The sequence below is a fragment of the Pongo pygmaeus genome, chromosome 5 (genome assembly GCF_028885625.2).
Source record: "Pongo pygmaeus isolate AG05252 chromosome 5, NHGRI_mPonPyg2-v2.0_pri, whole genome shotgun sequence".
Classification (NCBI taxonomy): Eukaryota; Metazoa; Chordata; class Mammalia; order Primates; family Hominidae; genus Pongo; species Pongo pygmaeus.
The window spans coordinates 87,185,428-87,198,375 of NC_072378.2; the positions used below are offsets into that span (position 1 = coordinate 87,185,428).

General features: G+C 38.1%; 1 protein-coding gene across 10 annotated transcripts in view; it reads left to right on the top strand.

The window, feature by feature from the left end:
* Positions 1-12,948, top strand: part of ORC3 (origin recognition complex subunit 3) — a 76,566-nt gene that overhangs the window by 54,520 nt on the left and 9,098 nt on the right. For 6 of the 10 annotated variants that reach the window (XM_054491503.2, XM_054491500.2, XM_063666401.1 and 3 more), the window contains 3 exons: positions 7,767-7,900; positions 11,532-11,611; positions 12,555-12,652. In XM_054491503.2, the coding sequence (XP_054347478.1) occupies positions 7,767-7,900; positions 11,532-11,611; positions 12,555-12,652 (312 nt within the window). The remainder of the gene's footprint in view (positions 1-7,766; positions 7,901-11,531; positions 11,612-12,554; positions 12,653-12,948) is intronic. The other 4 variants (XM_054491504.2, XM_054491502.2, XM_063666402.1 and 1 more) reach the window with 1 other exon arrangement.

The following is a 12,948-nucleotide window of genomic DNA, read 5'->3' on the forward strand; positions in this document are numbered from 1 at the left end:
AAATATCAAGGCTTAGGAGGCGATGCACATACTTTTGGTTTCTGTTTCATTGTTATCATCCTACATAATTGCTTTGTTGTGTTAGTCTTCGAATAAGACAATTTATTTTTATGTGCTTTTTAATTTTTTTACATGTTTTTATTATTTTTACGTGCTTTTTTGTTTTGTTTTGTTTTGTTTCCTTAACTTCCAGCCTTCATTGATATATATACATTTGCAAGTTTGAGTTCTGAGTATTTTTCAAAACTGGCTGGTAATGGTAATGTCTGTTTAGAATTTGAAAACTCGTCAGGCAAAAGATGTTTTCATTAGCCATGGATTGGCCAGTTTTTCCTTGTAGCCTGTTCTTATAATCAGACATTTATATAATTAGTACTTAACCAGAAATTATTGGCTTTCTGTATGATGAAGCAGAATACTCCATTGCCCTGCAGAATGATTGCTTTTAATGATTGCTTAATGATTCTCTTTCTTAGTTAAGAAAACTTCTTTAAAAAATGACAATCTATAAAGCCTTTATTGTTTTTCTCAACTCCTGTGACAGATTACCTTATAAAGCTTTTAGTACATTAGATATCACAGGCATTTTTTGGGCCATTTACCTGACAGTGAAATAATTATTTCTTTTCTTTTTTTTTTTTTTTTTTTTTTGAGGCGGAGTCTTGCTCTGTTGCCCAGGCTGGAGTGCAGTGGCGTAATCTCAGCTCACTGCAAGCTCCGCCTCCCAGGTTCACGTCATTCTCCTGCCTCAGCCTCCTGAGTAGCTGGGACTACAGGCGCCCGCCACCAAGCTCGGCTAATTTTTTGTATTTTTAGTAGAGATGGGGTTTCACTGTGTTAGCCAGGATGGTCTCGATCTCCTGACCTCGTGATCCACCCGCCTCGGCCTCCCAAAGTGCTGGGATTACAGGTGTGAGCTACCGTGCTCTGCCAATTGTGAAGTAATTATTTCTTAATCAAGTTGGATAAAGATAAATCGCTCTTTTGTGGCATTAATGTGACCTATCTTAGACTTTTTTTTTTATTTCTCTTTAATCTCACATGGTGGCTTTCAAACTTTTTAGTTCTGCTATTTTCTTTACAATTTTATTCTCTTTATTTTAAAACAGAATGTTATTTGGAATGCACCAAAATTGGAAAGCATTGTCTCACTGTCTCTAATTCTTCTCCCATTCTCTCTTTAACTGATTACAATTAGGTTTGTGCTCTACATCACAACTAGTTTGATCAAAGTCACCAGTGACCTCCGTGTTCCTAAATCTAGCATTAACCTGTTATCAGCATTTGACAACAGTTCATCACTCCTTTCTTAATGGATTTCTAGGACTTTCTTGGTTTTTCTCCTACCTCAGTACATGCTCCTTCACATTCTCCTTTAGTGCTTTCTCTTCTCTCTGACATCTTAACATTACAGTGCCCCAGGGCTTAATCATAAGCCTATACCTCTCTCCTGAGTGCCAGGCTGTTACGTCCATTTATGTCCTATTTAATACTTCCACTTAGATATCCAATACACACCTCAAAGTTAACATACCCAAAACTGAACTGATCTTCCCCTGAAATCTATCCTTTTCTTACTGTCTCTTTATCATTCTGATTTTTCAAACCAAAAGCCTGGGCTCTGCCTTCATAATTTATCCAGAATCAGGACTCTTCTTGCCACCTTTCTTCGCTTGTACCACCATAGTCCAAGTCATCGTCGTTGCTCACCTGGATTATTGCAGTAGCCTCCTTTCTGGTTTTTCTGCTCCCCTACAGGTTATTCTCAAAGTAGCAGTCAGAATAGTCCTTTTAAAATATTTCAGATAATGTTACTCCTTTGCTCAAAACCCTCCGTTAACTCCCCATTTCACTCAGAGTAAAAGCCGTATACAGTGACACTACGTGACCGCCCCCCTCCTCTCCCGACATGGCCTCTCTCTGATTACTGCTCATTTTCTCTCTCCATTTCAGACATCTTGGCCTCCTTGTTTTCTTGAATATTCCAGATATGCCCACTATGGAACCTTTGCACCCGTTGTTCTGTCTACCAGGAAAAGCTCTTCTGGATATTTGTATGGCTAACTTCCTTTCCTCCTTTACGTACTTGATCAAATGTCATCTTTTCAATGAGGCCCTAACCATTTAAAAATTGAAAGCTTCCCCCTCCCATGGCTCTCCGCTTATTCCGTTCAGTATTTTTCCATAACATTTATCAGTTTTTAACGCATATATCGTATATATGATATAGATAGATAGTGTTTAGTGTCTGCGCTTCTCTCAGCTCTCCCACTAGAAGGTGAGTTCTGTGAGGACAGTGATTTTTGATTCAATAAGGTGTACCTCAAATGCCCAGAACAGTGCCTAGTATATAGTGTGCATTCAATAAATATCTCTTGAATGATTGGTTCATGACTGACAAAGGAGTTGAAACCCAGTTTGAAAAATGCTTGTCTGATAGCTAGACTCAATCCTTAATTTTTTATTCGAGGTGCTATATATAAACATACTTTTTTGGAATAAGCTAAATATTTTGTAGTTGTTTTCAAGTGATCTTCTTCAGTTAGGTTTGGTTTATCCAAAGTGCTTTGATGGCCGCAGTGGCTCATGCCTGTAATCCCAGCACTTTGGGAGGCCGAGGCAGGCAGATCACTTGAGGCCAGGAGTTCAAGACCAGCCTGGCCAATATGGTGAAACCCCCTCTCTACTAAAAATGCAAAAAATTAGCCAGGCATGGTGGCATGCGCCTGTAGTCCCAGCTACTCGGGAGGCTAAAGGATGAGAATTGCCTGAACCCGGGAGGCAGAGGTTGTAGTGAGCAGAGACTGCGCCACTGCACTCCAGCCTGGCAACAGAGCAAGACTCCGCCTCAAAAACAAAACAAAACAATACCAAAAAAAAAGTGCTTGCTGTAGTCATTCTAATAATCTAAGTGAAAAAGTAAGTATTTTTCTGATATTACCCCTTGTATTATATAACTTCGAAAACCAGTCATCCACTGTTAGCTATTTGCACTTCAGATATTTTTCCACACACAAATGTATATTAAATAATACTATATATGGTGTTCCACACTTGCATTTTTTGTTTTTTTGTATTTGTTTTGTTTTTGTTGTGGTGGTTATTTTGGTTTGTGCCTAATCTACCACAGATGCCATGTTTTGAGATGCAATATAGCATGCTCGGTAAGAGCATGGATGTCAAGCTGAACTGTCCAGGTTCAAACCCCAGCTTTGCCAATTACCAGCTATTGGATTCTGGACAAGTTTACTTAAGTTCTCTGTGCCTTTGTTTTCTCATCTCTAACATGGGAATAATAATAGTATTTACATTGTATTGTATCAAATGACACTTGATACACATATGTGGGTATAAATGTTAGCTGTCATCATTAGTATTACATATTGCCCTACCTCATTGTTTCTCATCACTATATAATATCATGTTTTTAAAGTGCTTTTTATTTAATCAGACCCTTTTTTGATATATATTTAGATTGTTTCTAATTCTTCACTATTACAAACAATAATCATGAGCAGTGGTAAGTCTGTATATTTGTATAACTATTTCCACAAAACAAAGGTAGATGTAAACATATTGAGTCTAAAATATAAACATTGTTGTACAGTGTACACTCACACCAACCATGTACCAGTGTGTATTTCCCTACACTCTTGCTGCTGCTGGATATTATCGGGCTTAAATATCTTTATTGATTTTCTTCTAGTATTTTATGGTTGATGAGCTAGTTCTTTTTCCCTGCTCCCAGACCGTACTTACATTTTTATTCTCTCTGAAATGCATTTTTGTGTATAAGGCGAGATAGTGACCTGTTTTTTTAAAATAGTTAATTCTGATACCCAATATCTTTTCCCCCACTGATTTGAAATGCTATCCCTGTGACATAACAAACACCCATGTACACCTAGATCTCTTTCTGAACTCATTCTCTTCTGTTGACCTGTCTGTTCCCAAGTACCATCAATTTTAATCACCATAGCTTAACACTGTTTAATATATTTACAGCCCTACCATACACACTCAAGTGTACACACATTGTTCCTGTTTTTTAGAACAATTATTCTAGATACATTTTAGAATAATTTTATTAGTTTTTAAAATTTATGGCCAGGCGCTATGGCTCACAACTGTAATCCCAGCACTTTGAGAGGCCGAGGCGGGCAGATCACCTGAGGTTAGGAGTTCAAGACCAGCCTGACCAGCCTGACCAGCATGGAGAAACCCTGTCTCTACTAAAAATACAAAATTAGCCGGGCGTGGTGGTGCACGCCTGTAATTCCAGCTACTTGGGAGGCTGAGACAGGAGAATCGCCTGAGCCCAAGAGGCAGAGGTTGCGGTGAGTCGAGATCGCACCATTGCACTCCAGCCTGGGCAACAAGAGCAAAACTCCATCTCAAATAAAAATAAAAATAAAATTTACCCTCTGTAATTTTGTTTCAAACTGTTAAGAATATCGATTAATTTGGAAAGATTTGTATCTTTACAATATTGAGTGTTAAATTGTCTATTCATTTATTCAGGGCTTTCTTTTTTAATATAGGTTGTACCCATGTATTATAATGTGTATTGCTGTGTATTCAGTAGGTTTTGTTACCATTTTGAACGTGGGCTTTTTTTCATTATGTAGTTTAATATAAGGTATTGATTACATTATATGGATATGTATATATGCATGCATATATATCTTTTATTCACTCACTTTTTTACACTGTCTTTTTTTTTTTTTTTGAGAGAGGGTCTCTGTTACCCATGCTGGAGTGCAATGGCATGATCACGGCTTACTGCAGCCTTGACCTCCCAGGCTGAAGCAGTCTTCATACTTCAGCTTCCTGAGTAGCTGGGACTACAAGTGTGTGCCACCAGGCTGAGCTAAGTTTTTCTATTTTTTGTAGAAATGAGGGTCTCACTTTGTTGCCCAGGCTGGTCTCAAACATCTGGGCTCAAGTGATCTTCCCATCGGCCTCCCAAAGTGCTGGGATTATAGGTATGAGCCACCACGCCCAGCTCTTTTACACTCTCTATTTTATTTACAGTTCTTAGATTTTCTAACTTTACAGTCACATCATATGAAATGATTAATTTCATCCTCCTTCTTAACATTTATACCATTTATTTTTCTTAATTTATGGTAGCATCTAGACTCCAGAATGATGCTGAATAATAGTGATGATAGCAGGCAGCATTGATTCTGTGTGTGTATAATTTTACTGGAAAAAAAATTTTAAATAATGACTTTATTGGGGTTGGTTAAGTTATTATTTCTAATCAGCCTTACCTCAAGTCTTGTCATTTTACATTAAACGAGAGAATACTTGAGAAAGTGTAAGATCTTTCTGCTCTGGGAGCAAAACATAATCTTTGGCTAAGAATAAGAGGACTAGACCGGGTGCGGTGGCTCACGCCTATAATCCCAGGACTTTGGGAGGCCGAGGTGGGCGGATCACCTGAGTTCAGGAGTTCGAGACTAGCCTGACCAATATGGTGAAACCCTGCCTCTACTAAAAATACAAAATTAGCTGGGCATGGTGGTGCATGCCTGTAATCACAGCTACTCGGGAGGTTAAGGCAGGAGAATCGCTTGAACCTGGGAGGCAGAGGTTGCGGTGAGCCGAGATCATGCCATTGCACCCTAGCCTGAGCAACAAGATCAAAACTCCATCTCAAAATAAATAAATAAATAAAAGAATAAGAGGACTAATAGCTATTTGAATCCCTGGCAGTTTACATCTGAGTACCTTCTCCAATCAAGTGACACATTAAGAGTTATGACTAATGAAGTTTGCTTCCAAAGTTATATGAAATAATGCCCCCTTTTTTGGTCTCCTGGATAATAGGCTAGATTTGGCCTTCCTTGATATTCAGTTATTTGGAGCTCAAAGTGGACAAGAGCTGTTGCTGCCCCTATCCTGGGAAGCTAATCCTTCACGTGCTGCTAACTTGGGTTAGATCTTCTGCCAGCAGTACCTCATCTGTCTTTCCCCTCCAAGCAAGTCAGTGCCGGTGATTCCTTGGACACCGGAAATGCTGATCTTGGCTACTTCAATAGGCCTAAAGGTCAGGTTTAACAGATTGTTCAAGTGTATCTGACTTTGAGTTAACTTTCTTCTCATAACTCTGTCTGGGCAATAGAAAGCCACAAATTTTAAATCTCAAATGTAATCAAGTATGAAATGTCTTGGCTTATTTTTCCTTGACCAGTTAGCTGCCTTTCACAGATAAAGATTATATCTTAGATAATTATTGTAGAAAGAGGAAGATAAAGTTTTATACTTTTAAAAAAACTCTGTGGAAATTTACTATTTGGTCTACCCTTAACAATTGCCATATTTAGTGGTTGTCTACTTTTTGTTGTTGTTGGGGGTTTAAATTTTAGTTGAAGTAACCAGTTCAATTTCTCAGTAATCATAGTCTATTTAGCTTTGTTTCTTTCTCCCAAGTTACCAATTTCTCCTCATTTTTTCATTATGAAAGATGTCAAATATAAGTGAATTAGTTGTATTGCAAAATGCCCACATTCTGGATTTGTCTGTTACTTCATGGTTAATATTAGAACTTTTTTTTTTTTTGAGACTGAGTCTCACTCTGTCGCCCAGGCTGGAGTGCAGTGGCGTGATCTCAGCTCACTGCAACCTCCAGCTCCCCGGTTCCAGCGATTCTCCTGCCTCAGCCTCCCGAGTATCTGGGACTACAGGCGCCCGCCACTACGCCTGGCTAATTTTTTGTAATTTTAGTAGAGACGAGGTTTCACCGTGGTAGCCAGGATGGTCTCGATCTCCTGACCTCATGATCCTCCCGCCTCGGCCTCCCAAAGTGCTGGGATTACAGGTGTGAGCCACCGCACCTGGGAATATTAGAACTTTTAATCATCATAGTTTTAATGACTTAGATGCATTTGCTGAGAATAATTTGAATATTTGTGTAATGCCACTGCTTAAAAATTCCTAATATTGGTCTGATTCCTTTTGATGCCATTACTGAGTATGATCTTAGTGGAGAAATTCTGTAAACTCCAAGAACAAGATCCTAACTTTAGAATATCTGTATTTTCTCTCCATTTCTAACAAAGATTTCTTCTATAGCTGTGAATGAGCTACTCAACCACTCTGCCTGTGCTATAAATAACAATTAGAATTGCCTACTTCATTTAAAGTTCAGTGGGTTTACTGACTGATGTTTATGAAGCCCATAGGAGATGTAAAGCATAGTTTAAATGGTGATAATTAGAGAAATGAGTGTAATATTTTGGTTCTTTCAAATAGGTTTACATTTAGCACGTCATATCTTCTGTAGACATTTCTTATTTCATATGTACGTTTAGATCAAAAGAAAGGAAAACTATCATTAAATGCCTACTGTGTGGTAAGCACTGTGCTAGAGTCTTCCAGTGCTTCTTCTCATTTAATTTTTAAGTCTCCGTCTAACCTGTGAAATAAGCAAGTTATTATTTCCATTTTACAGACAATGAACCAAGGATCAGAGATATATAGTAACCTTGTTCTATATTACAAACATAGTGTTAGAGCCACACTATGAATCCCGACCTTTGTAAATTTTCTAAGCTAAACTTTATCATGAGAACCCTTCAAGAATTCTTCTGAATGTCACATATATGGAGGAAAATCTCTCCAAAAAATGTTGGTAGCTACTAATGAAGAATTTCTTTTATCTTCTGAGCAGAAACATTTAATATGTATATTAAATAAAATGTTTTTTAAGTGTTAATTTTCTAGTTATATTACATTTCCTGTCACTGACTCTGTTCTAGGATGTTGGCAAAGGATGAACTGATGACCATACTTGAGAAATGTTTCAAGGTTTTTAAGTCTTATTGTGAAAACCACCTTGGCAGCACAGCTAAGAGAATAGAGGAGTTCCTGGCCCAGTTTCAGAGCCTCGACGGTAAGAGTGTAATATCCTCCCAATTCTATTGGCCATGACAGTCGTTTAACTAAAATGGCATGGAAAACCCCACCTTCTGATGTGCTTAGAGATAAAGAGATAAAGTAGTTCCTGATCAGTCAGTATGCCAAGCCTCATAGTATCACATTTTAACAATCACAAATAGGCCAAATGTTTCTCTTCTAGATTTGGTTTAAACAATGAAGAGCATCAAATGGGCAGAAAAAGAAATTCTTTCTCCAGATCGACAGTTTGGGGGATTTGTCTTTAAAAAGTCAACAAAAAGAAATCAAAAAGATTGGAAAGAGTAGCAGGGTGTCATAATTAAGAACTCTTTTTAGAGGTTTTTTCTTAAGCATTTCATCAAGTTCTTTATAGATTTCCAAAGCACTGCATAAATCATTTGTAAGCTTGAAAAATTAATAGCTATGAACTGCTTTCACAGCAGTGAGGCTCATTGGTATGTTGATTACCGAAATCTGCATGAGGCTTACTTTAATCGGATTTACAAAAGCTGGAATCTTTCAGTCCTAAATTAACTGAGGCAGCCTGGCACTCTTCAGTGTTGGAGGGTTATAGTTTCTCTCTTTTGCTTGACCTCCACATGATCATTTATATATCCTGAATGCTTAGGGTGTCTGATTGTATATAGGTAGCCATGTTCTGTTCCCTAATTACTAGCTTTTCATGGGCTCTTCTCTTGCTCTGTTTCTAGCACCAAAGTATGGTATTCTTTTAGTAGAACAATAACAACAATAAAAAATATTGGTGTGTACCTTTTACATTTCCCAAATTTAGGGCAATTTTTTAATGGAGTTTTGGGGGAAAAGATAGTTTTTTCATATATAATCACACAGAATTGGACATGACATGTTGAAAATATCTTATTTAAAATGTCTGTTTTAATCCTTTTTTATGTTTGGCAAGTGCTTCTTTGTCTTAAAAATCTTTTGGCTTTAGGAAACTGCTTTTGCAAAAATCTTCCCATATCTCTCCATAGCTACAATGTGAGGCACCTGATGAGTGCTCAGTCATGGAAGATGAAAGAGAATGTTTGCCTGACTAGAGTGGCCTGAGCAGCCAGAGTGAGGAAGTCATCAACAGGCACTAAGGGATTTTCTTTCAGGTTATGTGTGGGCATTGCTCTTGCCACTGCAGCATGATCTCAACTACTCTTCAGAACACAAAAACTTTTAAGAGCTGGATGTTGGTATCATTAAGATCATTGAGTTCAGCTATATAACCAGAAACTAAAGTCTAAGAAAAGACGGCAGCTTGTTTGAGATCACACAGCTAGCTAGTGGTAGCACTCAGACCAGAGCCCATCTCTCTTAACCACTAGTTCATTGTTTTTCTGTCGCTGATTCACAATATAAATACGCCCTAGTAGTGATCACTGGATCAGCAAGGGGCCACCCTTAAGTACATAAATAGGGTAAAAGGCTTAGAAAAATAGAAGGTAAATACTGTGTAAATTTCAGTCTTTTGCAAAATGGGACTTATGGAGATTGCTGTAAATATAAACTGCACATATAATTTTTTCTTCTTTTTTTGCTGGACACCATTAACTAGAGGTAATCTAGATACATTTTTAATTAGAGTTCATATAATATGAGCTAGTAAACAAATTCTGTGATATGCTAGAGCTAAATAAAGGAATGCGGCTTTTGAAATGGGAAGATCGAAGATTAAGATGATTAGTAGCCTAAAGAATAAAGAATTTTACAAATTAAAGCACAACCACTGTCTTGAAGAAATGTCTGTTATTTCCTGATTTTCAAAAGTGACTCATTAATAATAAACTGAAATTAAAACTCCCCACATTGGATGAGTCGAAATATTTGGCTGTTATCTATCTCTGTTCCTTAACATTTATTACATATTACAGTTTGGGTTTAAAATTACAGTTGGGAAGAGTTCAGTAGGACAGAGTGTCATATCAGATTTTTTTTGAGACAGGATCTTGCTGTGTTGTCCAGGCTTAAGTGCAGTTGTGCAGTCATAGCTCACAGTTCCCTCAGACCGCCTGGGCTCAAGTAATCCTCCTGCCTCCACCTCCGGAGTAGCTAGGACTACAGAAAAGGGCCACAACATCCAGCTGAATTTTTTTTTTTTTTTTTGGAGACAGAGTCTCCCTCTGTTGTCCAGGCTGGAGTGCAGTAGCATGATGGGCTCACTGCAGACTATACCTCCCAGGCTCAAGTGATCCTCCCATCTTAGCCTCCCAAGTAGCTGGGACTACAGGCACATCCCACCATACTTGGCTAATTTTTTTGTATTTTTGTAGGGATGGGGTTTTGCCATGTTGCTCAGGCTGGTCTCGAACTCCTGGGTTCAAGCATTCTGCCTGCCTCAGCCTCCCAAAGTGTTGAGATTATAGGCATAAGCCCCCTCATCAGCCTAATTAGTTTTTTGTTTTTTTTTTAAATAGAGACAGTGGCTCACTATGTTTCCCAGCCTGGTCTCGAACTCCTTGTCTCAAGTGATCCTCACACCATGGCCTCCCAAAGTGCTGGGATTATAGGAATGAGGCACTTCATTCAGCCCATATTAGATGTATTTCAAAGGCATATTAGGTTTATTAACATGTAGCAGACTAATGACAAAGAATCTAGTAGACATTTTAACCTTTAGTTATGTCTTTTTTGAACCAGAAATTACTTATAGCTATAAAGCAGTTTATTCTTTAAGCCAATGCATATTCTCCAGCTGCATCCTCCTGTCATAGTTTTAGGCCAAACAAACCATGTGTGTGGAGTTCACAAAACCCAACCTGCACTTGAAAAAGAATATGACAGTATTATGCTCTCTAGAAGGAGCACAGCTGTACATTTAAGCAGTAATGGTTTTCTTTCCCTTTGCTAAAGAACCATGATGCACTTTGTTTTAGTGGATTATTTCAAAACTTTTACACACTACCCTCTTCATACTCAAATTTTGTTGTTTGCAATCTTGACATAAAGGAAAACAGTTTTAAGTTTTTATGATTTTTTCAAAAAGCTGTGTATAACATCAAAAATATTTGAGACTGGCTGGGCGTGGTGGCTCGTGCCTGTAATCCCAGCACTTTGGGAGGCCAAGGCGGGTGGATCACCTGAGGTCAGCAGTTCGAGACCAGCCTGGCCAACGTGGCGAAACCTCTTCTCTACTAAAAATACAAAAATTAGCCAGGCATGGTGGCCGGCGCCTGTAATCCCAGCTACTATGGAGGCTGAGGCAGGAGAATCACTTGAACTGGGAGGAGGAGGTTGCAGTGAGCCAAGATGGCGCCACTGCACTCCAGCCTGGGCAACAGAGCAAGACTCCGTCTGAAAAAAAAAAAAATTTTTTTTTGAGACTTTTTGCTGTTGGTTTGAGGTAGTTTTGTTAGGTTGTATTTTGTTTTGTTTTCATTGTGGTAAGACTTTTAAAATTCAGTAGCTGGTTTTTTGAAGACATCACTACAGCACAAGTTATGTATTATTGGCCTTCAGCTTCTGTAAGAAATCATTTATCAGATGGAATCTTGATCCCTTGCCACATTAAAAAAATATATATAGGTGAAACTTTTACTTCCTTTGGAGTAGTAGAAATGTTTGTTCTCTTGACTTGGATTTACCCTCATTGATGTCTATTGGTTTTGTATTAAAAGCAGAAACCAAAGAGGAAGAAGATGCTTCTGGGTCACAGCCAAAGGGGCTTCAGAAGACAGACCTCTATCATCTTCAGAAGGTCAGGTTACTTTCCTCCCTTCCAGCTGCATCCTGTGACACTCCCTTTTTTCAGTTTGTGCTCTAGATTAGCTCTGCCTGGATGTTTTTGTTTTCATTTTTAAACCACAACCAGGAACAAAGCAGACTTTTAACTCACTTCTAAGTTGAACATCCTGCTAGTCCCATTGCCATCATTACTCTACATATACACATTCTGGAACCTACTAGCTAACATAGGTGGAAACCATTCCTGTGGGCTCAGCAAGAGAAAGAGAATTAGCTAGCAATAAGAGAAAATGGGAACATGGCTGCACAAATCTGATTATTTATCTGATGTATTTTTCTGTTTGATCAAACTGAGAGATTTAAAAGAGCCTAACTCATTAGTTTTAGTTACTTTTCTTGATTTTTTAAAATGCATATTCAAGTATAGAGCAGAAATTGAGCCACAGTATATCCAATATATTCTTTTTCAGATAGTTCTAACTTTAGGATCTTGATTGTCAAAATGAAGAACCTTCTTTGTACTGTGATACCAAATTATGATAAATGTAGAGTAAAATTTCAATCTAAATAAAATAAAACACATGGAATCTATTCTGTTAGTATGGCAAAAAGGCAAGATTTTTTTCTTTATCCTGTTAAGTCCTTTTCTTAAATGAATTAATGGACTGAATAGTGAGCACTCTGACATGTAATTTAGTAGTAAATTTAGAACTGCCCTTTTCCTCTTTCTTTTCTAAAAATTTACTTGTATATTATAAAGCAAAACACCTTTGAGGCGAGATTCTTGCCAGACCTTAACAATAAAAAGAATAAACAAAACCCATTTTGATCTTTCTCTGTACATCCTGTCTTATGGAAAGGGCATCAGCTGCTTCTATAGAACTTACCAACAGAGCTCCCTCTGAGGGGTTTTCTCTCTCAGGATCACCAGAAAAGCTATGTTCTTTTATCTATAGTCCTTATTGGAAATGAAGGAGTTAAGAAGAAGTAAGAAGCAAACCAAATTTGAAGTACTCAGAGAAAATGTTGTGAACTTCATTGACTGTCTAGTGAGGTAAGCCTAAATTTAGCTCTTAAGAGCTAAAAATCATGCTGTTTTTCCAAATAACACTGGTGTCATAGCTGTCTGTAGCCAATCCAGAACATTTTTCTCCTAGGTTAGGCTTTATGCTTTTCAGGTCTCTCCATCTAGCTTAGAATTGTAATTTTTAGGCTGGGCGCAGTGGCTCACGCCTGTAATCCCAGCACTTAGGGAGGCCAAGGCTGGCGGATCACGAGGTCAGGAGATCGAGACCATCCTGGTTAACAAGGTGAAACCCCGTCTCTACTGAAAGTACAAAAAATTAGCCG